The 27,488-nt window shown below is 51.1% G+C and overlaps 3 protein-coding genes across 4 annotated transcripts; 2 read left to right on the top strand and 1 right to left on the bottom strand.

Moving 5' to 3' along the window:
• The first annotated feature begins 32 nt into the window (after positions 1 to 32).
• On the top strand, positions 33 to 4,643 carry LOC149281875 (putative ATP-dependent RNA helicase DDX5). Of its 2 annotated transcripts, none has more exons than XM_089498772.1 (12): positions 33 to 73; positions 807 to 969; positions 1,098 to 1,194; positions 1,297 to 1,430; positions 1,513 to 1,578; positions 1,788 to 1,929; positions 2,007 to 2,340; positions 2,472 to 2,582; positions 2,728 to 2,789; positions 2,871 to 2,930; positions 3,958 to 4,177; positions 4,274 to 4,643. In XM_089498772.1, exons 1-12 carry the CDS (start codon positions 33 to 35, stop codon positions 4,641 to 4,643), a joined length of 1,800 nt encoding a protein of 599 aa, XP_089354898.1. The 2 variants fall into 2 exon arrangements, with proteins under 2 accessions (XP_089354898.1, XP_089354899.1); XM_089498773.1 differs by having other exon boundaries at positions 3,958 to 4,180; positions 4,289 to 4,643.
• A 1,704-nt stretch (positions 4,644 to 6,347) lies between these two features.
• Positions 6,348 to 10,737, top strand: LOC149281874 (DNA polymerase subunit gamma-2, mitochondrial-like). Its single transcript, XM_089498801.1, has 8 exons — positions 6,348 to 6,816; positions 7,246 to 7,369; positions 7,588 to 7,693; positions 9,245 to 9,412; positions 9,591 to 9,731; positions 9,981 to 10,061; positions 10,303 to 10,403; positions 10,572 to 10,737. The coding sequence occupies exons 1-8, from the start codon at positions 6,348 to 6,350 to the stop codon at positions 10,735 to 10,737; spliced, it is 1,356 nt and encodes a 451-aa protein (XP_089354927.1).
• Positions 10,738 to 12,205: 1,468 nt separating this feature from the next.
• On the bottom strand, positions 12,206 to 24,742 carry LOC149281873 (platelet endothelial cell adhesion molecule-like). Its single transcript, XM_089498800.1, has 16 exons — positions 24,538 to 24,742; positions 20,862 to 21,152; positions 20,085 to 20,381; positions 19,395 to 19,667; positions 18,824 to 19,102; positions 18,382 to 18,672; positions 17,965 to 18,252; positions 17,541 to 17,648; positions 17,313 to 17,340; positions 17,021 to 17,082; positions 16,626 to 16,682; positions 16,136 to 16,192; positions 15,960 to 16,016; positions 15,055 to 15,167; positions 13,476 to 13,716; positions 12,206 to 12,273 (listed from the first exon to the last, which is right to left on the bottom strand). Exons 1-16 carry the CDS (start codon positions 24,740 to 24,742, stop codon positions 12,206 to 12,208), a joined length of 2,715 nt encoding a protein of 904 aa, XP_089354926.1.
• Positions 24,743 to 27,488: the final 2,746 nt, after the last annotated feature.

Raw genomic sequence — 27,488 nt, 5'->3', positions numbered from 1 at the left:
CCCTGCGTATCCCTACATACCCAACAGCAGATATGCCCGGATACAGCGATAGAGACCGCGGCCGCGACAGAGGGTGAGTGACTGGGGTGGCTGCGCGTTTCAGCTGGTGGTTTGATATTACGGGGCCGAGAAACGGGGGAGGCTGGTTTGTGGACCGGAGGATTGCTATGGGCTGAGCAGTGCAGATGGTGGTTTCGGTTTTCGGTCGGTGTGCGCTGTTTAGCATTACCGAGCATCTCAGCCACGAGAACTTGGCACAAAATGCCGGCTCTTTGTCTGGACACAAAATGGCGGCCGTGCGGACATAAACTGGCGCGTGCCAGTCCCCGCCCCGAGGCGGAGACTAGCATCTCTTGCCCGGTGTAGCCTTGTTAATGGAGCTGGGCCCAGGAGCTTGCAGTCTGAGGCGACCTCATCTCCGGGGCTACACTTACGGCTGTTATAGCGGAAGAGCCTGGGATTTCTGCTGCACTCCGCCGCCCGGGGGTCCTTACCCCACACATACACCGAACACTAGGGGTAAACTGTATGGGCGCGTGCTTCCGGTCCGGCCTAGCTGGCTGCCCGGTTTTATCTTCGTTTATCCCGTGCTGGCACTCCGTGTGTGGTTGCCGTGGGACTCCAGGAGTGTGGGGGGTGCTGCTGGCTTCTCGCACGGCCTAGAATATTTAGGGGTCGTGGAGGGGCCTTTATCTCCTATATGACCGGCTCGGGATCCCCCTGGGAAGTGGGCCTGGCTCGCTCAACGATGGTATGCGGTCCACGGCTGCGATCTACAGCGCGTCTAACCTGTAATCCTTTTGCAGCTATGGCGGTGGCCCACGCTTTGGAGGGAGCAGGGGTGGCCCCTCTGGAAAATTCGGTAACCCTGGTGAAAGGCTCATGAAAAAGAAATGGAATTTGGACGAATTACCAAAATTTGAAAAGAACTTCTACCAGGAGCACCCCGACGTGGTCAAACGCACACCGGTAAGTGGCACGAGACATTCCGCTGCGGCCTTCGGTTTGGAGACCGTTGCGCGGAGCGGTCTAATCGCGGTAACGGTCCATTGAACGAGGGAGTCCGTCTCTTCAGCGTCTCGCCTTGTTTCTTGCAGCAAGAAGTTGAGCAATACAGACGAAGCAAGGAAATCTCCGTCCGAGGAATCAACTGCCCCAAACCCATCCTGCAGTTTCATGAAGCTAGCTTCCCAGGTGAGTGGCCCTTCCCCTTCCCCTGCCATGGCCCTTCGGGGGGGGGGGGCTCTTTCTGCCTCTCCCACCGCTGAAAGGTTCTAACACTTCTGTCCGTTGCAGCCAACGTCATGGAAGTCGTCAAGCGGCAGAACTTCACAGATCCGACTCCCATCCAAGGTCAAGGCTGGCCGGTGGCGCTCAGCGGGCTGGATATGGTTGGCGTTGCTATGACCGGATCTGGAAAGACCCTCTCGGTAAGTGCTGGCCTCCCGTGGCAGTTTAGTGAATGAAGTGGATTTGTGGCCCTTACTAATGTGTTGTAATCTCTAATTACAGTACCTTCTCCCTGGAATCGTTCACATTAATCATCAGCCTTTCCTGCAGCGAGGGGATGGACCAATTGTGAGTATCTGAAGGCTCCGGGTGTCTCGGTTTAGTGCTGGGGGGAGCCCTGATCATTTGGATGGTCTTCTCCCTCTGTTAACTTCGGGCTTGGTTTCCATCTCTATCCGGGGGCTGATCCGAGCAGCTAGGAAACGGTGGTTACCCGTCAGACCTGAGCAGCAGACCCTCGGTAACGTCGCTGACCACAACGCCTTATTTCATTGCAGCTCCTGGTGCTGGCGCCAACCCGAGAACTGGCTCAGCAAGTACAGCAAGTTGCCGCCGAGTACGGGAGAGCCTGCCGCCTGAAGTCCACCTGCATTTACGGGGGAGCTCCCAAAGGGCCACAGATCAGAGACCTGGAGAGAGGTGGGTACTGCACCAGGTCATGTTTTGGTGAAGAGGGACTGTTGTGACGTGGTCTCACAGACCTGTTCTCTGTACAGGTGTGGAAATCTGCATTGCGACTCCCGGCCGCCTCATCGACTTCTTGGAAGCTGGGAAGACCAACCTGAACAGATGCACGTACCTAGTCCTCGACGAAGCTGACCGTATGCTCGACATGGGCTTTGAGCCTCAGATCAGGAAGATAGTTGACCAGATCCGGCCTGACAGACAGACGCTGATGTGGAGCGCGACCTGGCCCAAGGAGGTCCGGCAGCTCGCCGAAGACTTCCTCAAAGACTACGTGCACATTAACATCGGCGCCCTGGAGCTGAGTGCCAACCACAACATCCTCCAGATCGTGGACGTCTGTAACGACGGGGAAAAAGACGACAAGTGAGTTCTGCCACTTCGTCCTGAGTCTTACCCCAGTTGAGGCCCACCTGCTTCCCTGGGGGGTGTCATGGGATGGAATAAGACTTTATACCTTCAGTCCCAACAAGTCGCTAACTGGTTCTCTCTACTAGGCTTGTCCGCCTGATGGAAGAAATCATGAGTGAGAAGGAAAACAAGACCATAGTGTTTGTGGAGACAAAGCGTCGCTGTGACGATCTGACCCGCAAGCTGAGGCGTGATGGGTAAGTGTGCACAGACTGTGGCCCTTGCCTGCTGCGGGACCGCTGCATGTGGCGGATCGTACTGGTGTTGGACCAGTTCTGCTCCCGGGGGCCGGTGGCTGTAAAGCGGCCACGTCTGCGCTTCTAATGCTGCATTTTATTTCAGGTGGCCTGCGATGGGAATCCATGGTGACAAAAGCCAGCAAGAGCGTGATTGGGTTTTAAATGGTAAGTGATCCTCCAATGGAAGACGTTCTGTTACCCGCTTGGTCACCGGATCCCGTCTAAATCTTCCCTTTAACTTTGCAGAGTTCAAACACGGCAAATCCCCAATCCTGATAGCCACAGACGTTGCTTCCCGAGGCTTAGGTCAGTATATATTACGGTGCCTGCGCCGCGTTCTCCACTCTCCTAAAGAAAGTTTAACTGCTTTCTTTAACCTCTGCCATTCTCTTGAGTTTTGTTTTTCACGAAGGTGCGGTCTTTGTGGCATGGCCTAGGCATGACATTCGGAGGACTCGAGGGGGATGGAGGACTAGTGGAAATCGGCTGGCTGCTTCCAGTCGAGTAGAGAGGTGGAAAGCTGAGAATCGTGTGCCAGTAACCTTCAAAAGGCAGAGACTTTTAATCCTCACCAAAACGGCAATCCTGTGACGTGTACCGTGAGACACGTGTACCGTGAGACACGCCTCGCCAGGTCCCATGCTCTGCATGCCTGTTACTCGTAATACATGCTGCGGCAGCGATCGCAGGGTCTGTTTCACTCAGGGCTGACTTGGTGAAGAATCTGCCAAATATTCTTGAGCCTTGACTCACCGGGAGAGCGGGGTTTTGGTTTCTTTGGTTCTAAGCCTTTTGTAGACAAATTGGTGAGTACTGGCACATGAGTGTATAGAGGGGAAGCAGCACTCCTCGCCTCTGCAGACTTTCACGATCCTCCCTCACCTGAACCGTAGTAGTCATGTCAAGACCTGCCAGAGGGGGACAAATTCTCGAGTGAACGCTCGCCTAGACGAGACACAAAGCGTTAGCTAACGTTCTCTTCCCAGCGAGGGAGGGTCACCATGTGTTTCTTGCGGTTGTAAGTTCTTGGCAAGTCCAAGCGGTCGGTGGCCAGTGTCTAAGTGAAGGGGCCGAGGCTTTCAAGGCTTTCATACTGCGGAGAAGCTTTCAGATGTCACTTGACAGTTGGGTTTCTCCGTGGCCGTTGCGTCATGCTGGTAAGGTTTTGGGGTGAGAGACGTCCTCGCCTCCTGCTGCTGTTTCCTAACGCGTCTTCTTTTCAGCCCTGACTCCTCTTTAGCAGGCACATTGTCTAACTTGTGTTTTTGGTCTGGCTGTTGTGGTGTGCAAATCCTTTGTGCTTCCCTCTTTGCCACACTGCAACACTTTACAGATGTGGAAGATGTGAAATTTGTCATCAATTATGACTACCCTAACTCCTCCGAGGACTATATCCACCGCATCGGCAGGACGGCCCGCAGTAGTAAGACGGGCACGGCGTACACATTCTTTACCCCAAACAATGTGAAGCAAGTGAATGACCTGGTCTCTGTGCTCCGCGAAGCCAATCAAGCCATCAACCCCAAGCTCCTGCAGCTCGTGGAAGATAGAGGTAGGTCCGGGGCTGTTGTCATGGTTACACATGCATAGGAGGCAGATGTGCTAAACGTAACGCTTCTATGGCAGAAACTCACCTGTCCGATCTCTTCCACAGGGCGCTTCAGAGGCAGAGGGATGAATGACCGGCGATACTCTTCAGGCAAGCGGGGTGGGTGGGACAGGGAGAATTACGACCGCGGGTTTGGCAAAAGGGACTTCGGCAACAAGTCCCAGAATGGCTTCGGAGGACAGTCTTTTGGCAACGGCAGCGCCTACTCAAACGGCTTTAACGCAAACGCTCTGCAAGGCGGCTTCAGAGGTACCGCTCAGACCGGCACCTACCAAAACTATGACGCCACTCAGCAGTTTGCTGCCACCATGCAGAATGGAATGAACCAGCAAGCATACACTTACCCTGCTGCCGCCGCTGCCGCACCTTCCATGTTGGGCTACGCCATGCCGGGAACGTACCCCCAGTGAGACCGCCGCTTTTTTTCTTTATTTTATTTTTTTTTACTCTTGCTGTTTTGTGTTTCCCGAACTAAGTAGTTTATTTAAGAGTCGTAAGGATGAGCAGGGATCTGCTTTGCAGCGGTAACTGGTGCACTTTCACTATTTAAGTTGACTGTTTCTCTACATTCCTGACGCAGTTTTAGTTTTTTGTACTAGAAAATACAGCCAGTGTTTTCACACGTCTATGTACAGTGATTTGGAGTACTGTAAAGGAGGCAGTGCATGGCCTTCAATAAAGATCATTTAACTCAACGCAATGTGTTGTGTCTGTGTGTGTGTGTGGGGGGGGGGGGGGATGGTGGTATAGGGGCATGAGGCGGTGGTTGGCATAGGGGTGCAGGAAGTGGTGGGTGGCGGGGGGGGTGCAGGGTGCTAGAATAGGGGCATGGGAACCAGTGGGTGGTGGTGGAAGGCGGTGACCTGTTGTGTAACCTGATCACCCCAAGGACTGTTAAACTCAAAGCCCTCTAATCAGATGTCTCGGCCGCCTCCAAAGCCTTAAAACTAAAGCTGAAGGCAATCCACACATGCATGTTACCCTCCCCATGTAACGTGTTAAGGCAATAACGCGCATGTACCAGCTGTTCAATCGCTTTTACATGTCACATGGGGCGGGTAACATGCATGTACCAGCCGCTTGATTGCTTAACAGCTGGTATTCTAACTTTTAATTGAAACACCAAAACCTCTTCCCTACAACCAGAACACACTCAGAACCACTTTTAACTTCCTGTTCCAGGGATCATTAGTACTCCACGTTCGGTTGATCCGGGAGGGGGGTGTAATGAAATCACTGGATTTGCCACGGGCTGCTGCCTTTCTGTAGGGGGTTTCGTGTAAACGCGTGCCTCGCTACTGGAAGCTGACATGATGGCGCAGGGCGACCCCAAAACGTGTGTAACGTGAGAACGGATTGACCCTCAGCGGACGCTGTACCGGGTGCTGAGGCGCTAGCACGCTAGGTATTGGTCCGCAACAACGAGGCTTAGAACGCACGAAGCGCGCCTCCTACCTGGAAGTGGATTCCTATTGCGTATGCAAGTTAGCTCCGCCCTTTGCATGTGATTGGTCATTTGTTTTTCAGGAGTGAGGCTGAGGTTGTTATGCACCGCCTTCTTTCTGTCATTGGCCGACAGGACACCAGAGCGAGGCGTGCAGCGCACATGGAGGGAGCAGGGGGTAAGGTAATTGCATTGTGTTCGGCGCTGTACATCACCGACAGGAGTGCCCAATCCGGTCCCCGGGCAAGGTCTCAGCTCCGGATAATAGACAACCCACAGAGTCACGGATTTGCCCCTTCCAGCACAACCCCAGGGGCCACACAAAGTCCAACTAACCCATTGAAGTTAAAGCCCCCCGGGGACTGCTGGGATTTACAGATAATGGGGGGTTATAAATAAAAACTCCTACAAACTCCCCCACCCCACTCATAAAGCATGGGGGGGGGTATCCACCCCAGTTATAAAGCAGCAGGGGGGGTTATCCACCCCAGTTATAAAGCAGCGGGGGGGGGGGGGGGGGTTTGAGCTGCGCGTTCTCTGCTGGGTGTTGCGATAATTAACGTCGTTCGCGTTTCTCTGTCTCCAGTCCGTACAGGAAGTCAGTTCCCCGCGCCGCCGGCCGTCGCCTGAGCTGTAATTACGGTTAAAGTCTCACCGTCTGAACGTGGATATGGCCGGTTCTAGTGTCGGCAAAGCCAGGACTTGGTGCTGCCGAGTGAATTTACACGTTTATAAAAACGGATCCGGCACTCGGAGGCTCTCGGGGGGTTCCGGTGACCGGCTGCAGGAAGTCCTGTTTGATCTGTGTCGGCGCAGGCACTTTATAACGGGAGACAAACTGACCGAAGGGTCTCTTCTGAGAGGAAGCCACGGCCTTGGGCCACTAGGAAAGGAGCTGCAGAAAAACCTGGTGAACGGCTGGTGGGACTCGGTGGTTTTACGCAGAGACGACGTTCTAGCGATTGACTCCCCGCATCACGTCCCCCCTCAAACCACATCAGGAACGCCGTTAAAGACAATATGGGGCGACAGCCGGAGGTCCCGGCTCCAAACCGGAGATTTAACCAAAGAGCGGCCTGTCCCCTCGCTCCTGGACGGAGAAAGCCCCCGATGGACGCTGAGAGGGAATCTTCTCTATGGTAACAACCAGCACTTTAGGGGTGGATGTGCAGACCCTTCCATAGTAATGAGGGATCCGGGGTGCAGAGCGTACGCCTACAGTCTACCGTAAGGTTATACCATGCCAATGACGTCACAAGTTTGCAGCATGTATTATTATTACTATCATTATCTTTTATTTACATAGCGCCAACAGTTTACGCAGCTCTTAGTATGACATCACAAGGTGGCTCCGTCTCTTGTACGTCTTCCGTGTCAAGAGCACCTGACGTGAGAACAGGTGGACGTGTGGGGCAATCCACCTGTTGTCGTGTCGGGGTTGTCTGGGCTCCGGTGGGGCAGGCAGAAGGTAACATGCGTGGACCACCTTCCTGCACCCAGTTTTTGGTAATCCATGAACCAATCAGGCGCCGTCTCTGATCTTGTCTCCCACGTTTTGGGGATTCCAGGTGCTCTCCAGCAATACGTTCCGTGCCTGGAGCTGATGAATAAGGGGCTTCCGTTTGGCATAGCGGAGATCGGGAAGTGCTTTCATCCCATTCCTGGCGAGACGGACTCCGCGGAGCTCTCTGGGTACGAGACAACCTCCATTATCAGCCAGCCGGGTCTATTCACTAAAGCTCTTTGACCCACTATACATGATGAAGGGCCAAACCAATTAACCTCTTCTGGAACAGCTTGGCCCAGCTATAGTTACTGCAGTGGGCCAGCCCTTTGTGTCTCGCCGCTTGCGTTGATGCATTGCTGTTGCGTTTCTTTATGATAAATGATCTGGATCTTTCCTGTTGAAGGATTGGAGAGAGGACGGCGGCGTCTCTCACCTGGTTCAGCGCGGCAAAAACTGCAGGCCGATGGCGAGATTACTGGCTGCGCCAGAGACTGCTGTGGTGGCAGAAGGTGTGTAATTTCCCATTTTAGGGGAATCTTCTCAACCGGTTTAACCTGTGTGAGTGTCTGGGTGTGAGTGTTGAATGTTTAGTGGTGTTGGTGTGAGTGTCTGGGTGTGCGTGTGTGAGTGTTGAATGTTTAGAGGTGTGGGTGTGAGTGTTGAATGTTTAGTGGTGTTGGTGTGAGTGTCTGGGTGTGCGTGTGTGAGTGTTGGATGTTTAGAGGTGTTGGTGTGAGTGTGTGAGTGTTGAATGTTTAGTGCTGTTGGTGTGAGTGTCTGGGCGTGCATGTGTGAGTGTTGAATGTTTAGTGGTGTTGGTGTGAGTGTCTGGGTGTGCGTGTGTGAGTGTTGGTGTGCGTGTGTGAGTGTTGGATGGTTAGTGGTGTTGGTGTGAGCGTGTGCGTGTGCGAGTGTTGAATGTTTAGAGGTGTTGGTGTGAGTGTCTGGGTGTGCGTGTGTGAGTGTTGAATGGTTAGTGGTGTTGGTGTGAGCGTGTGCGTGTGCGAGTGTTGAATGTTTAGAGGTGTTGGTGTGAGTGTCTGCGTGTGCGAGTGTTGAATGTTTAGAGGTGTTGGTGTGAGTGTCTGGGTGTGCGTGTGCGAGTGTTGAATGTTTAGAGGTGTTGGTGTGAGTGTCTGGGTGTGCGTGTGTGAGTGTTGAATGTTTAGAGGTGTTGGTGTGAGTGTCTGGGTGTGCGTGTGCGAGTGTTGAATGTTTAGAGGTGTTGGTGTGAGTGTCTGGGTGTGCGTGTGTGAGTGTTGCATGTTTAGTGGTGTTGGTGTGAGTGTCTGGGTATGGGTCTGTGAGTGTTGAATGTTTAGTGGTGTTGGTGTGAGTGTCTGGGTGTGAGTGTGAATATTGAATGTTTAGAGGTGTTGGTGTGAGTGTCTGGGTGTGCGTGTGTGAGTGTTGAATGTTTAGTGGTGTTGGTGTGAGTGTCTGGGTCTGTGAGTGTTGAATGTTTAGAGGTGTTGGTGTGAGTGTCTGGGTGTGAGTGTTGAATGTTTAGTGGTGTTGGTGTGAGTGTCTGGGTCTGTGAGTGTTGAATGTTTAGAGGTGTTGGTGTGAGTGTCTGGGTGTGAGTGTGTGAGTGTTGAATGTTTAGTGGTGTTGGTGTGAGTGTCTGGGTGTGGGTCTGTGAGTGTTGAATGTTTAGTGGTGTTGGTGTGAGTGTCTGGGTGTGAGTGTGAATATTGAATGTTTAGAGGTGTTGGTGTGCGTGTGTGAGTGTTGAATGTTTAGTGGTGTTGGTGTGGGTCTGTGAGTGTTGAATGTTTAGAGGTGTTGGTGTGAGTGTCTGGGTGTGAGTGTGTGAGTGTTGAATGTTTAGTGGTGTTGGTGTGAGTGGGTGTGAGTGTGTGAGTGTTGAATGTTTAGTGGTGTTGGTGTGAGTGTCTGGGTGTGTGAGTGTTGAATGTTTAGTGGTGTTAGTGTGAGTGTTTGTGTGAGGTCAGGCTCTGGCTCCGCCCCTGTTCTGTACACGGACAGTGTGATGCGTGCTAAGAACACGCTTGTAGAGAATAGATGCCCGCGGCTGACCGCTGCCTTCTTACCCCTAGTTTGCCCAGAGCCCGTCCAGATTCAGCGTCATGGAGCAACCGGAGGGCCACAGCAGGACGACTCGAATATATTATCACTTCCCCTGGGGAAAGGAACCAATTGAAAGTGTCTGCAGTATGGATGACTCCGCCCTCTTACAGATGCACCCTGGGAGCCCCAAGCTGCACGTATGATAGAAAATCCTTTTCTGTCTGTGAAGCCGGTTCCACGTGTGATTTCAGGCCACTGTCCGCTTAGCGGTGCTGCTGTGTTTTGTAGCAGCTGAGGGGAGAGCGTTCGGCCCCCGTGGCGTCGCCATTCTGGGTGTTTTACTAAGCATCGCGACCCCCCGTTTCTCTCTTCCAGGGCCGTGATGGGAGGAAGTCGGTGACCCCTCATGTCGTGTGGGTGAGCGGGGACCTGGAGCGCGGGGTTCTGGCCTACCTATCAGACGCCCTGCAGCCGGCAGAGAGCCGGTCACCCCAAAGCAAGGACAGGAGAAGGGAGGTGGGCTGCTGCGTGGTTACATGTGTGTGGCAGAGACCCCCTGCAGATTAGACCTGTGATCAGAGCCGGGGGGGGGGGGGGGGTTGGGGTTGGAGTTAAAATCTCTGGAGTAAATCTGTCGGATGCAGTAAGCGTGTCATAAAAGCCCCCCCCCCCCCGAGACTCGGGTAGAAAGGGTTAATCTAACACAATCTCAGCTGGTCATAAAAAAAACAGCAGGTTTTATCCAGTAAATGATTTTATTTTTAGATCCTGAAACTTCATCCTTCGTTGGCACCGGTTAAAGTGGCCGTGGACATGGGAAAAGGACCGGCCGTGGACCTGAGACTGGTCAGTACGTGGGCTGAAAGTCATCATGTTCTGAGCTTCTTTAGCCAAACGCTTAATTCTGTGGCTCCTGGGGCTCCCCGCGGCATCACAAAAAAGAGCCGGCCGTGTGTTGTATAATGCCGGCCCTGTGGTGTATAATGCCGGCCCTGTGTCATGGATACGTCATTTCATGATTGTGTAGTACAAAGCTGTCGGTCCGATACGTGGACGGGTAACACTGTGGGCTGGGGCTGCTTTGCAGGTTTGCCAGGGCATGTCCGACGAGCTGCGTGGCAGTGGGATCTCTGTGTGGCCAGGTTACCTGGAATCCTTACAGACCCCCATGGAGAACGTCTTCGCAAAGTGAGTGAAACAGAACGTTTGTGTTATTTATATTGTCGGCAGATTTGGGGTTAATAAACAGAAGAGCGCAGCCCGTCCTGCCATCATTCTGTGCCACGGAACGTGTGTCACGGAATGCGTGTAACGGAACGTTTCCAGAATAGAAGCTGAGTGTTGCTTGCTCTGCAGATACGACGAGATGGGAATCCTGTTCACAGTCCTGGTGAGTGAGAATACGCTGGAGAACGGGCTCCTCCTGCTGCGCAGCCGCGACACAACGTTAAAGGAGACCACGCATGTGTCCAAGGTGCGCCGGTTCCTGGAACAGTACATCGTGGCTGCCAAGAACTTGTGAGCCCGAAACACCCAGAGAATGCGCGCCACGGCAGCTGGGGCTCCGGGAAACAGCCGCTGTCTGTATCGTGGGGGATCCGGATCCTTCAGGGCATCTTTCTGTACCACGCGGAACTCCACATGGATTCATGGAATGACCGCACCAAGCGGCTCCTCCCTAAACTATTTCACAATGTAGAAGAACACGAAGTCCGTGGCAGAAAAAAAAAGTCTGCGAATTCTGTTATTTCCCCCAAAATCTATGACCTCTATAATCACATCAGGGCCGTGGCCCGTTCACCTGGCAGCGGGTTCCGGGGAGGCCACGCTTGATGAGCATTTCTAGCCCTTACCCACCGGCTTGCACTAGCCGTAGCTCCTGGCTAGGAGACCGTGGCACGAGTATAGTCAACAGACCACAAGCGTCCCTTTAAATGGTGACGGCGCATGTACTTCCCAGCGCAGCCTGCAGGTGGCACCACTGGTAAAGCAGTTAGTCTGGCATCTCCTGGTGTTAGGGGCCCCTGGGGTTCACTTCCTTATCTTTGTAGTGTTTTTTTGGGGGGGTTATGAAAATGTGATGCCTGGAGAGGTAGGACGGGGGGGCGCACATCCCGGATTATTTCATTTGGGAGCAAGGAATCCCACCGAGAGCATCTGTGGACGAAAGGCTTTCTGTATAAAGATTATACAGCGATTCCCCCCCCCGTATACGTATGTATATAATATAATATAACATATATATATATATATATATATATATATATATATATATATATATATATATATATATATATATATATATATATATATATATATATATATATATATATATATATATATATAAGCTGGCGGGGGGATCGCCCGGCCGGAGCAGTGATTGAGGAAAACAAAGCATCGTATCTAAGAAAGGAAGAGACTTCTTGATGAACTCTCCATCCCTCCTCGCATGCCAGAGACAACAAACACGTGAGAGAGCGCCCCGTCCTGGACACGATGTCCCGGAATCACACGGCGGCTCTGTACACCCTCTGTACAGAACCACCGCGTCTGCCCCCAATATTTCCATATCGGAAGATTTGCTTTTTACCACCGCTGCTGGGAGTCTGCTCTAGTGTGTCATGTCTACCAGCCATCATATTAAGAACATTACAGGGATTAAGGGCTGGCGGTCTCGGGGAGGTCATTCTAATGAACGGATGTCTCATTATTGGTCAAAAACAAACAATCTCCGGAAGCGCTGGGAACAGCGAGTGGGGAAGAAGGGGCAGCTTTGGCCCCCATGGACTCTGAAATAAGGCCAGGGTTTAACTAGTTCCTGGCCATGCTAGGGCTAATCAGACACCTGTGTAAATTCCTTCACAATCACAGGAAGCTGATGTTTGCAGGACGATCGCCCGTTAAATAACTAGACTGTGAGCTCATTGGGCCAGGGTCACCTATTCCGTCTCTATGTGTGGGGTCAGCGAGGGGGGCTTCGTATCCTACCTTTAAATTGCAAGCTCCTTGACAAATGTTTCTTTTCCTGCTCTGTGTCCGGCGTCGAGCGTCACTCGAGCTGTAAATGAAAACATACAAGAGATCAGACGTTCATTTACTAAAACAGTCCGGCCCCGGGAGCCGAGGGCTGAGCGGCGGAGCCGTGTGCGACTGCCCCGCTTTGATCTGCAGCGCTGATCGGCAGACAGTTTGTAAAATCAGTCAGCGCTTCGGAGGAAGCAGCCGCCATTGATCTGACAGGACAGAGACCTTTCCCAGGCTGTCTCTTCCTGGCTTCAAAGGGACAGGAAATATATAAGCGACCTTCAAACGGCAGAGAACTATACGCAGGGTCGCCCCACGGCCCTAACAGAGCCCTTTCCACCCGAGCAAGGATCAGGGGCAAGCAGAGAAGGGAAAATGATCGAGGAGAGAGAGAGCAGCACGAGCAGGGCAGAGGAGAGAGAGAGCAGCACGAGCAGGGCAAAGGAGAGAGAAAGGGAGAGAGAGAGCGAGTGGCACGAGCAGGGCAAAGGAGAGAGAGAGCGAGCGGCACGAGCAGGGCAAAGGAGAGAGAGAACGGCACGAGCAGGGCAAAGGAGAGAGAAAGGGAGAGAGAGAGCGAGTGGCACGAGCAGGGCAAAGGAGAGAGAGAGCGAGCGGCACGAGCAGGGCAAAGGAGAGAGAGAGCGGCACGAGCAGGGCAAAGGAGAGGGAAGGGAAGCACAGAGGAGAGAGAATTAAACAAAACAGAGAGAACATTTTAAACTTTCACTCCAATTTCATGGTAATGTTCCAGGAATCGGCGTCCCCGAATAAAGCCCCGTTATGTTTAGGCCCCATGAGAGGGGCGTCAGGGTTTCCCAAGTCTGCGTCCTCGTGAATTTGGTTCAGTAAAGACTAAAGCGACCCTCCTCTCACAGCCAGAGGATCAGCCTCGGCCATTATTTAACCCGGCGGGCCGCAAAAATCCCACCGCTGCCACCAAACGCACAAAGCTAGCACCACGAACACGCCCTGAAGGCAGAGCTACATGAACACGTATAATATATACACGTATAAGATATACATATATACACATATAATATAATATATATACACGTATAATATATACATATATACACGTATAATATATATACACGTATAATATATATACACGTATATTATATATATACACGTATAATATATAATATAATGAGATAGAATGGGAGACGTCGGAATATTGTTATAAAACCTTTATTTACAACAATCAATTCAGCACAAAAGAAGCGATTCTGTTACTGTGGATGAAAGTCCAGTCTTTATTGTTATATGAGGGAGGCAGCAGAGCAGGACAAGGCGACGGCCGCAGCCAATCAGCAGCTTCGTGCGGTGGTCTCCGCACCGGATACGTGGCATCGTCTCGGGGGCCGGGAGGTTCTTGGTGGTGGCACCGAAGGTTTTTTTCTGGATTATGAAGTAATAATACAGGGAGGCCGATGAGCTTGACGCGTCCAAATGACTGTAAGCTCACGGTCACCATCTTTGATGAACGGATGTGGAATATTTTTAAGTTATCTTCTTCCAGAAACGGATTTAGAAAGAAGCTTCACACGTGCACCGAGACACGGCCCACGGAAGTCATGCGCGGACTCCGAGTGGGTGCTCCACGCACAGCAGAGATTAAAAAGGAAAGGCGCTGCTATACAGGGACCCGGCAAACCCAGCGATGGCGTCCGTACGGCCCACGTCTCCATTCTCCCTTCACTTGGATGATAAACAAGAGCAGTAACTGGAATTTAACCTTAACAACGCCAGAGAGACCACAAAGCATCACAGGCTGTCCCTGCACAGGAAGAGGTTAACCAAGAAGCATTCATTATTTCCTCGTGGATCACCTGTTCACGGCACTGCTTTACACAGGTCGACTCCTATAAATAAATTCCCTGGGTGTTTGTCGGGGTCTGCTCCATCTCTCCAGGATTGTTTTTGCCCCATGGGCCGGGTGGGGGGAGGGGGGTTAGTTGGCGTCAGGAAAGCCTTCTGGCCCCTGTAGATACAAAGCAAAGCGAGAAATTGGTGAACGATTATTTGGAAGCGGCCACATTTTACCCCCGGATTATACCCCGTGGATCTTCTTAATCATTTGATCAATCACCGACCTTCTCACCGGCCAGCTGCATTGGTTAGACCCACCAGCTACTACTACTACCCGACTCCTTTTAGCCACACGCGTGGCTTGTCATATCTTTGCTTTGCCGGCTAACACATCCCTGGCCGCCATCCCGTTACGCCCAGGGATATATCTTACCCAGATTATTTTTACAGATATATTTACCGCGTAATATTTAGGCAATAAACAATGAAACGCTATATCAAAATCACAGAACATAAACAGACAAACCGCTAATTTGTTTAAGTAAACGTATCGGGAACGAGCGCCAACCGAGGAGCCGTCATCCCCTCCGGTGCCGGCCGCGGCTTGGAAGATATTAAATGAATGGAGTCTCGCGGTGGGGAAATGGGAGTGGATTTCCTTCCTCAGCGCTCTATTGACATGTTCCTCGCTCAGTAAAAGAAAGGCCTCTTTAAAAACATATTGGAGGAAATATCCTAACAATGAGAAGCCACCTTAGCCAAGAATGACTAATTTCACATTGTTTGCTGGGCTGGGGCGAGAATGCTTGTTTTTTCCCTAGTTTACAAAACGTGTGTTTCTACAATCATCATCATCATCATCATCATCATCAGACACCAGGAAGGCTGATCCCAGCGGTGTCACAGCGGACGGCTCCGTGGGACGCCGCAGATTAGAAAGTAATAATGACTCGGATTAACGTGCCATGCCCGAGCCACAGCTTTTTGTACAGCTCTCTCTCACTATGCCACGTTCCCCCACCTGCCCCTGTCCAGGCATCACCCGGGTATCTGCCCCGCTGGGGGGTATAACCTCGGAGAAATAGATACTCACGTTCTCATTGGCTTCGACAGCATCTGCGAAAAAAATAAAACCAATTAAAGAAAGCCAAAAAACAGCTGCATTTGGTTCCAACCTATAATAACCAGATATTAAATGCCGCGGCCGGCCAGCCCTGGGGAGCAGGATGCCCCCCCACGAGATAATGAAATAAAGTCAATAAATTGGGCTCCCTTTGGGGATTCGGAGGAATTTTTGTGACTCTGACGACCGCTGTTTATTTACAGTCAGTTTCCCCCAAAGTGATCTGTCGGGCTGGAGAAATGGGAGCTGTGCACCCGGCGCTGTCCTTATCTGAGCCAAACACTTTTCCTGTCCATCACTCAGGAAGAAAGAGCGCTTTAAACAATGTTTTCCAGCTCTTCCAAAAATAACCTCGGACTCGGACCGCCTCGTGTGAATGCGAGCAGGTGCTCGGTACCGCTATATGAGAGCAGCTTAATATTCGGCCAGCCTGCGCTGTTTGGTTTTTTCCAGACATGACGCATTCGGATAATCACAAAAAACGAAACATGTCATAGGAAAGCCAACAAACACCCAGCGATGGAAACCATAAAGCGCTGATTGGGACCTGGAGAAGAACCAGTACTCTGTTCTGGAAAAAGGATTTCTCATTCCTGCAAATCGGGAGGACGGCGAATCCCCCCCCAAAAAGACGCGATCGTTTACGTCCGACGCGATATTACGGATTTGGCACAAATGAAAAGAATAATAAATTGGGGGCATAACGCTCCTAACCGTCAGCGCCATTAGGAGTTGGGGTCCGCACGGCGGTCCGATCCATCCCCTCCCTACGTCTCTTTACTCACCGCGGTCACACTTTACGATTTCGCTATAAACTGTCTCTGTCCCCTTCGTTACCGGAGCTGGAAAACGCATTGGACACAATCAGTAAGCGTCACTCCTGCGCCTGTCATTTGCCCTCATCATCCTCTCATTGATTTATAACATATTGCATGTTTAATGCCATGCAGTTATCAGGTACCTCGGACGGGTGAGGCCGTGTCCACCTCCACTTCTGTATACGCCACGTCACTATTTCCTGGGAAAAACCCAAAGTTTAGACATTAGGGGCGACACGTGACTGCAATGCCACGGACTGCGTTACATCCCGTGTTTTATAAGATAACTTTACAAGAAATGATGAGCAGATCCCACCAATAAAGCTACTAATACGCAGCAGGAATGCGGCACTAAGGGGGCAGAAGCCAGATCCGCAGGGCAACCCTGCATTCCCAACCAGGTTCCCGGCGGGAGCAGGAGGGACCAGGGCCGCCGAAACGTGTCAGCACAGATTACAGGGCCTCCTGCCATCAGCTACGTAACAGAATAACATAACACGTGACATGCGATACGGTACATGCGATACGGTACATGCGATACGGTACATGCGATAAACATGGACCGGGATTTTAATGCCGAATGCTGTTCTCTGGGGCAGACATTTCTGCAGGTCTTAGGCCATTCTTCTTTACCTATGGTTTCCCCTGAATTGTTAACAACATGGTTTCCGTCTTCATTTTGAACGGATCCTGCAACAAACAAGATGAGGGTTACAGACAACAGCAGCAGACCCGACGCAGAAAGACGGCCCGACGCAGCAGGTAGGCTGGCTGGGGTCCACTCGGGAATCTAATCTAAATTCTAGCTTTTACGTCCTGAATCTCAGGCAACAAGCCGAATGCCGACCCACCTGCGCGCTTCGGTTTGGCACAAAGCAATGGCAGACTCGGGAGGAGGCAAAGCTCGGACAGGATTAGGAATTTAGGGGATTAGGGCATTTGTGATTGTGAGTGCCTTCGTGGTGCGTTTCTTTAGTCCACTTATGTCCTGAGGTCGGGTCTAAAGGCACCCGTGACTTCTAACTCACCAATGTAAGAATCCTCGGCTTTTGCGTTTTTTTCTTTGCTTGAACCGGTGGCATTTGGTGTTCTGAAATGCAACAAGAGATACAGTTAACAGCTAAACATAAAGGGTTAACAGTAACATCACCACCTTTTAATAGATCCAGACATCGAATGCTAACATTAATGTGGACGTGCGAGGTTCAGTTACAGAGAAACTCCCTGGATAGCAACATTTAGTGAGTGTGGTCCATTAAATCCATACACATATATCAGGGGTTAATGATCAGCGCAGATGATGCTCGCCTATATACATACCCAGCCATATCGAGGGCAACTTCTAGGCCTGTAAATAGAAACAGAAAGGGTCTCAGAACAGCGGCTTCCACATATTTTACATAGAAACACTGTGAAGAACATATAGCATTGGGGGGGAATAATACACTGAAGGGACAGAGATATAGGGACGTGGATAGAGGGGTATCTGTTAGATAGATATATGGAAAGACATTTTGCGCCCTCACATTTAAGCACAGCCTTCCTTACCCTTTTTCTTCTTATTCAGGTAAAAGTATAATGAGATGATTATCACAGCCACGATGATGAAAATCACAAAACTGCCGATCACTCCTTTCTTCCAGTTAGCAAGAACGGCTGCAAATGAAAGCCACGAAACAAGTCATACCCTAGGAGCAGCGGAGGGGAGAAGAGCGGGCGAGAGAGTGGGGAGAAGAGCGGGTTCAGAGTGCGCGGGGAGAAGAGCGGGCGAGAGAGTGGGGAGAAGAGCGGGTTCAGAGTGCGCGGGGAGAAGGGCCGGTCAGCGGGCAGGGAGAAGGGCCGGTCAGCGGGCAGGGAGAAGGGCCGGTCAGCGGGCAGGGAGAAGGGCCAGTCAGAGTGCAGTGCGAGGAGACAACCCAGACCAGTGACAGCCCAGTGAGGCAAATGGCAAACCCCAAAAGGGGAATCTGACCTTTCATGGCTACAGCATGGCTCTGTAGGCTGTGCTGGGCACGGTTCGACGCTTTGCAGAAGTAACTTCCATCTTCCTCTTTGTTAAACGGCGACACCACGTACTCGGCATGGTGCTTGTACACACTGGTGGCATTTTTCAGGACGAGATCTTTTCCTTTCTTAACATAAAAGTGAAATTCAATGGGGAAAGTGCCGCCTTCTACCGAGCACACCAGGCTTAGCTCAGTCCCTTCCTGCACATCCCCGTCAATCGGTATCGTGACAAACTGGACACCTCTAACAGGAGCTGCAGGGAGACAAGAGCAGCAGTCAGCGAGGGGTTAAGAACGCTTTGTGTATGTATGGATGGATGGATGGATGGCTATGCCAGCCCCATGCGCCCAAATCTACCCGCATGTTACAATTCTCAACGTACTTATAACAGGGATGTTAATGGTGTCGCTGGAGTGGTTATGCCGAGTGTTTCTGTTGGCGGCGAGGCATCGGTACATCACCAGATCCTGTGACTTGGTCACATTAACCTTAAATACTGCTGGCTTTTTGCTGGTCACTTCCACCATACCCAGCAGCTCGGCTCCCCGGAACAGCGAGTACGTGATAGGAAGAGTCCCATTGTGGGACCAACAGCTCAGCTCTATGGTGTCTCCCAGAACCACCATGCGGTGTCCGCTGCTTTCATGCGCGAGAACCGGCTTCGACACGGGAGCTGCAAATATCAGAAGATTAGTGTGAATGAGAACAGGAACGGGAAGCAGGAATACCTCGCTGCAGGAGAGACTGGAGGGGTCAGCACAAAGAAACAGACTCCCCGAGAGCACCTGCCACGTCATCCACAGCCCGCCAGACACGGGACTCACCGTGGACCTTGACGTGGACTGGATCACTTGTCTTGGTAATGTTAGACATGGTGATCTCACACGTGTAGGATCCTGTGTCCACCTCCTTTACTGCTGTGCTGTATTTGCCTCCAATGTTCATCTGTTTCCTGAAGTCCTTGTTCTTTAGTAAATAAAAGCTCTGGTTGCTCAAAACGTCCCACTTTAATCCAGGAACCGCACATGACAGAGGCAATATATCCCCTTCATTTAAGTTTAAATTCCTGACATTGGCGTGGAGTCGTGGCCTTGGGAACAGCTCTGCAATCAGCAACAAATGGGGAGAAAGTGGGAAATATCAGTGCGGCCAGAGACACGGAATTACAGGTGACACGGATCTCCTGCATACAATTACACCTTCCTCCTGGACCTTGTTCCAGTCATGTGGACACAATAAGAAAAGGTCAAAAAGGTCAAAAACCAACTTTATTAATAATAAAATCCCTCCCCCGGCACAGGAAAACTTGAAACCCTTAAAAAACATTTTTGACGATTCCCCTGCTCCCGCAGAGGTCTACGTCATCGGAGAGCAGCCCGAGACACCTGAATTTACCTGTCACAGCGACAAAGATGCTGCTGCTCTTCGAAGCCTTCCTCAGTTCCGCTTTGCAGGTGTACTGCCCCATGTGAGCGACGGTGGCGAGCTGCGAATAGAAGGCATTCCCCGTCTTGGAGCTTTTCAGAATCTGCTTATCCTTCTGGATAGTGATTTCCACCTCCTCGGAGATGGCCGGAGATGTCTGGACCGAGCACGTGACGGACAGGTTTCTCCCTTCCGTGAAGTTGAGAGATGGCGAGACTTCGATTCTTGGGGTAGAAAAAAGTTCTGTGGAAATGCGTTTCTCGGGTTAATAAACTGCTTGAGAAACAAAACAAGGATTGTGCCGTATTTCCACCAGCCTTAAGTGGAGGCAATATTAAGAGCTTTACGGTAACACGGTAACAGAATAACTCATTCTGCAACCTGGGACCCCCCAGGCGAGGAAGGGTCTGCGGGTGATCGTGAGATGGAGACACACCAGCGACCGTAGCCAGCAGCACAGCGTTTTTACAGCGTTATGACGTCACGTGGAGCGCGGGTTTCATTACTCGGTGGACATTTTCATACTTTCTAGATTTGGTTAAATAAAAGGGGATTCACTTTAACTCCAGCCCAGGGGTCCAGGACACACGCGCTGCCCGGCCGTCTCCGGAGCTTAGCTTAGAAATGTCCTTTTTAAGTATGAGAAGACGCCGGGCTTACCTGTCACCGTGACAATCTGGGCCGCACTCGAAGGCGACCTCCCTTCACTCGGGACAGAGATGACTGTGACGTCACACAGAAAATGGACAATCTCCTCGCCTTCCTCGATGGGAAACACGGTCTGAGCGAGCTTCAGGCTCGTGATCTTGCTTTTCTCCAGGACCGTTCTTCCTGCTATCACCTTGTAGAAGGTAAACGTGAGCGGCGGCTCCTCTTCCGGGGCGTGACAGGTGGTGACGATGTCTTCTCCTTCTTTCACCTCGGTTTTGGAAACGGTAATATTGGGTGCAGACACACCTTGGAGGGAGACGTGAAGAGAAAGTACCGCATCAGCCGATCACAAGCTGCACGACCGTGTGATTTGGGGTCATGCGGCACATCATTGAAACATGTTTCTGAAGGGCAGACGAGGTGCGGACCCTCCAATGGGAGGAAGGAGTCCTGATTCATAACACAGGAGGCAAGCGCTGCGAGACGAGGCAGCGCTGGTTATTTGTCATACAGAAGCCGGCAGCAAAAAGGAATAAAGGGGCTGGGAAGGTGGGCACAGAGAATGAAAGTGAACATATCAAGAGGGACAAACACTACAGCGCGTAAGGAACACAGGGACTTGCCCTGATGACTAAAGAGAGTGGGGAGGTATGGAAGCGCCTTCGGGGATAACACAATTGGCTCAACGGGTTAAATTTCCTCGGATGCATAAACCAGAGATAACGGGGATAAGAGACGTTAGATTCTGTTAAGCAGCATGCTCACTCCCATCATGCTCACACTTACCTGTGACTCGGACTTTTAGCTCGTCCCAGGCTGTCTTCCTTGCCACGTCCACCTGACACTTATAGGTTCCACTCATTGACACCCGGATGGGGTTAATTATATAAACTTCACGCGTGTTCCGGGACGTGATGTTATAGAGCAAGCGGTCGTCCTTATAGAAGCTAAATCTGAGGTTTAGCTGGAAGTGGCCGGTCTTAGCGATGTCTGCCGAGCAGGAAAGCTGCAGCCGGTCCCCGTTGGTCATGTTGCTGGACGGAAGGGCCTTCAGCTTCACCCCGTTGATTGTAAAGGCTTCACAACGAAAAACAACCAAAAAAGAGTGAAGACACACGGATTCCTCTCAATGTGAACGACAGACGGCCTACTTCCCCTTCCTAATCCCACTAGCCGGGAGAGACGGATCTATAAACATATATGTATTTATACACACACATGATATATATATATATATATATATATATATATATATATATATACACACACACACATATAATATATATATATATATACACACACACATATAATATATATATACACACACACACATAATATATATATATACACACACACATTATATATATATACACACACACACACACATTATATATATATATATATACACACACATATAATATATATAATATATATATATACACACACACACATTATATATATATATACACACAAACACACATAATATATATATATACACACACACACACATATAATATATATATATATATATACACACACACATATAATATATATATACACACACACACATATAATATATATATACACACACACACATAATATATATATATACACACACACACACACACATTATATATATATACACACACACACACACATTATATATATATATATATATATACACACAAACACACATAATATATATATATACACACACATATAATATATATATATACACAAACACACATTATATATATATACATACACACACACATATAAATATATACATACACACACACAAAGACAGACTGTAAGAGACAGATGCAGAACAGAGAGAGTCAGTCTGTGTTAATGTGTACGGATGCCATACAGAGAAGCAGAGACAGACTGACTGAGACAGAGAGAGACAGACTGACACAGAGACAGAGACACACAGAGACTGACAGAGACAGGCACACAGACTGAGACAGACAGAGACCGACTTACTGTCATCTTCTGCGCTGAGCAGCTGCGCTGAAAGAACAAATTAAAATCTTAATAAACTGTTAATCGCGGGATGCGGTGGCCGAGACTCTCCAAGCACAAAGAGCTGATACTTACATCCACAAAACAGCAAAAGCAACGCGGCGTACATCTCCGCACGGGAGAGAAAGTCACACTATCCGAGAAGCCGCGCTCGCTCCTTCCCCGAAATCACTGTGAGCTCCTGCCACGCCGAGCGCACGGGACGATTATCTCATCATTTCCACGACAAAAAACCAAGCGGCGAGCCACCAATCTGTGAATATCTGTGGCAGCAGGCAGAGCGCTCAGGAAGCCGTGGAAGTGACACCTTTCCTGCACTCGCTCTTCCTGACTCCATCTTCAAGATCCAGCTAGAAGAAGCCAGGCGTTCTTATTCTAAGATTCCAGGGGCTTTACGCCCCCCTCGCCTAGCAGCGATACCACCACGGATGACCCCCTTCCCTAACTGGGGGTCCCCGCATTTGGGACAATTGTAAACCGCAGATGGGTGATAAACCTTTTTCCATCAAACAGGGGCGGATGTCTAATGATGGGCTGCAGGAAACCCCCCCATACTAAATCACAGGCCGACAGGCCCAGACAGGGCTGTAAATACTGATATTCCACATAACGATGGCAGATGGATCCTGCTGCTACCAGCTGCTCTCCCCCCGGAACAATACTGAACCCCCGAGGTGTGTCCGGCTGCGGGGGATCCTACACGGTACACGCTAACCACCCTACACGCTAACCACCCAAGAGCAAACAGGCCACATTCACAGGACACCCATTCCCTCTATCCCATATACAGAAACAAAGTCAGCCTCCTGCCCTGACCGCTGCCTGAGATCTGCCTCCTGCTCTGACCGCTGCCTGGGATTTGCCTCCTTCCCTGACTGCTGCCCGAGGACATGGGATCTGCCTCCTGCCCTGACCACTGCCTAGAGACCCGAGTTCTACCCCCTCTCTCCATCGCTGCCCGTGAGCATGCAGAGGATTTATAAAGGTTCGGAAGGATTGCGTCAACACACAGGGCTGCCTGCGAACGCTTCGCCTTCTTCCGTTATTCATTATCAGTCTGCGGCGACGCGAGGCGGCTAACAGCGTCTGATCTCACCCCAACAAGCCGTACATTAAAGCCCCCAAATACAGGCCTTCCCTGCAGGTAAACGAGGGTATCAGCAGTGCTCTGTATCTACAAAATACCCCGAAAAGACCCATATTCAGCTCAAAAATCAGACCCCACAGAACAGGTTTGCTCCGGATAGATCCCTGTTCTATACAGATCGGCGAGTCTCCCTCCATGTAGCGCTAGGGGAATAATAGTGTGCAGACCACGGAGATTTGACTGCAAGCTCCTCAGGTTCAGTTCCTAACTTCTTTCCTTTGGCTCATCAGACATGCCGTACTAGCAAAGCATCCACTGGGTGGCGCCAAAACACCGCCGGGCCGCTCCTCGGAGATGCTTCAGGAAACGATCTGATGTCGCAAGCAACGAACCTCCGGGCTACGAGCCACCAGCTCATACAGTCTGCCCGTTATTCCTCCCCTTATGTCCACGGGAGGTGCAGTCACTCTAGTGTTAGATTCTGGTCTCTTATTGTAAGTTTTTCCTCATTGTAACTTCCCCTCGTCCTTTATTACTTTATGTATTTAAATGTCTCTCTCTTATCCCCTGTTCTCATCCCCATCCCCTCTTTCTCCTCTTCCTGTCTCTCACATCCCCCATCTCTCTCCTCACATCCCCTGTCTTTTCGCTCCCCGTCTCTTCCAGCCACTGTCTCCCCACCTCTCCCATCCCGTCTCCCCTTCTCTCCCATCCCGTCTCCCCTTTTCTCCCATCCCCTATCTCCCCGCTCTCCGTCACTCCCATCCCCTATCTCTCCTTTCCCTGTCTCTCACATCAACTCTCTCCCCCGTCTCACCCATCCCCTCTCTCTCCCCCATCTCTCTGATCCTCCCCCTGGGGCCACTGAAATCATCTTTTGAAGGTGGAGAGCACAAAAAAAGTCTTGCTCCAAAACAAAAAGGTGTGTGTGTGTGTGTGGGGGGGGCTGTGAAGAACCTCGGGGGAGGGGTCCCAAAGAACCTCACGGGTGGCTCCAATGCACCTGGTGGGGGGCTCTAAGCTACCCAGCCTTAAGGTCAGAGGAGCAAGCTTTCCCTTTCTCAAAGGCACAAGCTAAAAGGGCGGGAGGGCTCTATACACAGTAGGTCAGGCGCATCCTGTCACGACAGCTGTCCATTTACTTAAATCACTAGGTAACTACAAATCCTGTCAGCTAACAAGATCACAATATTCCGCCTTTGGCCGCACCCTCTGGAGGCGTAACCATCCCTCAGCCAATGAATGAAGCACTTCATTTTCCGCGATTCGCACGTTATGATTCCGGAGTGAGGTGTGGAACGCACATGCCCTCTATGGGCGTGTCTTGGGTGGTTTCGCTGGGCAGGTCACCGTGTGGAGCGCTGAACAGGTCGATTTTGTTCGTGAAGCGATTTGCAAGATCTGCCGCTGCTTGCTTCGTGTTGTCAGGCGGCCCTGGGCAGAGAGCGGACTCGGTGCGCACAGCGGCACCGCGGGTGATGCTGGGAAATGAGCCTCGGACACGGTGAGTACTGCGCCTCAATAACTCCGGGGAGCCCTGTAACCTGCCTGGCATACGCTAATGCGCCCCAATAACTCCGGGGAGCCCTGTAACCTGCCTGTCATATACTAATGCGCCCCAATAACTCCGGGGAGCCCTGTAACTTGCCTTTCATATACTAATGCGCCCCAATAATTCCGTGGAGCCCTGTAACCTGCCTGTCATATACTAATGTGGCCCAATAACTCCGGGGAGCCCTGTAACCTGCCTGTCATGTATTAATGGGCCCCAATAACTCCAGGGAGCCCTGTAACCTGCCTGTCATATGCTAATGCACCCCAATAACTCCAGGGAGCCCTGTAACCTGCCTGTCATACACTAATGCACCCCAATAACCCTGGGGAGCCCTGTAACCTGCCTGTCATATGCTAATGCGCCCCAATAACTCCAGGGAGCCCTGTAACCTGCCTGTCATATGCTAATGCACCCCAATAACTCCAGTGAGCCCTGTAACCTGCCTGTCATATGCTAATGCACCCCAATAACTCCAGGGAGCCCTGTAACCTGCCTGTTATATGCTAATGCGCCCCAATAACTCCAGGGAGCCCTGTAACCTGCCTGTCATACGCTAATGCGCCCCAATAACCCTGGGGAGCCTTGTAACCTGCCTGTCATATGCTAATGCGCCCCAATAACTCCAGGGAGCCCTGTAACCTGCCTGTCATATGCTAATGCGCCCCAATAACTCCAGGGAGCCCTGTAACCTGCCTGTCATATGCTAATGCACCCCAATAACTCCAGGGAGCCCTGTAACCTGCCTGTCATATGCTAATGCACCTCAATAACTCCAGTGAGCCCTGTAACCTGCCTGTCATACACTAATGCGCCTCAATAACCCTGGGGAGCCCGGTAACCTGCCTGTCATATGCTAATGTGCCCCAATAACTCCAGGGAGCCCTGTAACCTGCCTGTCATATGCTAATGCGCCTCAATAACTCCAGTGAGCCCTGTAACCTGCCTGTCATACACTAATGCGCCTCAATAACCCTGGGGAGCCCTGTAACCTGCCTGTCATATGCTAATGCGCCCCAATAACTCCAGGGAGCCCTGTAACCTGCCTGTCATATGCTAATGCACCCCAATAACTTCCTGTCTGACTCATGTCCCCTCAAAGTTCCGTCCCTGTACTGTTTAGGCCCCTGTCTGCTGCGCGCCGCGCTCCCTGACCAGAGAGACTTTGGCACCAGTTGTACCCAGTAACCAGCTGTATGCAGACTATTGCGCAGGGAGAGCGCTGTCACGGGAAGCAGACTGGGCCATGAGTCACGTGCCACCAGGCGTGTTAATGGCGTGTTATTTTTCGCTCGCTTTAATTGCTTAGCAACTAGGCTGCGGAAGCCCCGCCCCTGAGGGGTTTTTGTCAGGACAGCCTGTGGCCCTCAATGGCTGTAAATTGCCTTTGTGGGAGGCGCCTTTCTGTCTGCGGTGTCTGTGTGCCTGGGATGTACCCCCAAACACGGAGACCCTGGGCCTGCTGCACATCCCTGCGCGAGTGCGGAATACGGGGGGGCATCTGCTTGTGCCACGGAGGTCGAGGGCCGGTCCCACTGTGCGTCTGGGGATTGCAGCCTCTCCTCTGCATGTTTGTAATGAGACTTTTGCTCTGAATATTTTGCGTTCCGAGCTCACGTGCCGATCGTTTTACATGTAACTCACTCGGCACACGGTGTACGCGGCGCGGCTGGCTCTCTGTGTTCTCCGTGTGACGTGGTTTGCAGCCAAGATCCAAAGTCCGTGGCGTGAAAGTCCTGTGTAGTCAGAGAAACGGTTAACCCTTTGATTTCTGTGGGGAGTAACCTGTTACGGGTTTCAGAGGAGCTTTAGCCCCAGCACATGCCCCCCGCCGATTGCTGCTCCTCGGTACACGGCTGACAGTGTAACGGTCGCGTTGGATTTTAACCCCGGGCCGTGTGGGACGGTTTTTACAGAAAGTTTCGTGGGAAGCTGTTATTTTCATGCGGTGGTCCTAACTCCTAGCCCACCGCATGATTCTGAAACAAGTAAGAGAAAAGAACGCTGTATGTTCTGTTGCCGCTGGTAACGGGGCATTGTACGCGATGCAGCGCAGGAGCTCACAGAAACAAGTGCGACGTAAAACTACTTCCCCCGTTATCCCAAGTTCCGTAAAATACAAATGTCTGCGTTCTGCTGAGTGTTTGGAAGCGTTGCACTAATGGCTGAAAGGTCTCATGCCGCGGGAATCTGTGCAAGCCGCGCATACTCGTTGCTACGATCCGTATTTTGTTTTTTTCTTGGCAGCAGCCGTAGAAATAGCTTTAAATCTCCGTGGGACTCGGCTATGAGTGAATTTGCGCGTTTTTCTTGCCTTTTAGCCCATTTGTTTCAGTGCCTTTTTAGGATCCAGAGTCACGACAAACGCTATGGATACACGATCCGGCCCTCGTTCCAACACTGGCAGCGTGTGACCTTGCTCAAGCCGTCCCTCTTTCTCAGGAGGGCAAGAAGGAAAAGGAGTTTAATGGGATTATAACACTCTGTATCCAGTTTCAGCCCAATGTAAGCCAGATATTAACCCCTTCCTCTGGCACACACCATTTCTGGCCTTTATCTGTCAGATGGTACTTCAGACATCCCTGGTGTGTGCTAAAGAGAGACCCTCCTATGGGAAGGCCAGATTTTGGTTTGAAGGCCTTTGGACATCTTTGCTGGAGCTCCTCCTTCTGTTGGTGTGCCCCTGACCAGGAAGAGTTTGGTTTTGTCTGGTAGGTGCTCTGCAGTGTGATTGAGTTTGTCTGTGCAG

This window comes from Sceloporus occidentalis, unplaced genomic scaffold (genome assembly GCF_023333645.1).
Source record: "Sceloporus occidentalis isolate IW3139 unplaced genomic scaffold, rSceOcc1.0.p SCAF_126, whole genome shotgun sequence".
In the NCBI taxonomy this organism is placed as follows: Eukaryota; Metazoa; Chordata; class Lepidosauria; order Squamata; family Phrynosomatidae; genus Sceloporus; species Sceloporus occidentalis.
Note: the sequence above shows the minus strand (reverse complement) of the source record. Positions and strands in the feature narration are given on the sequence as shown.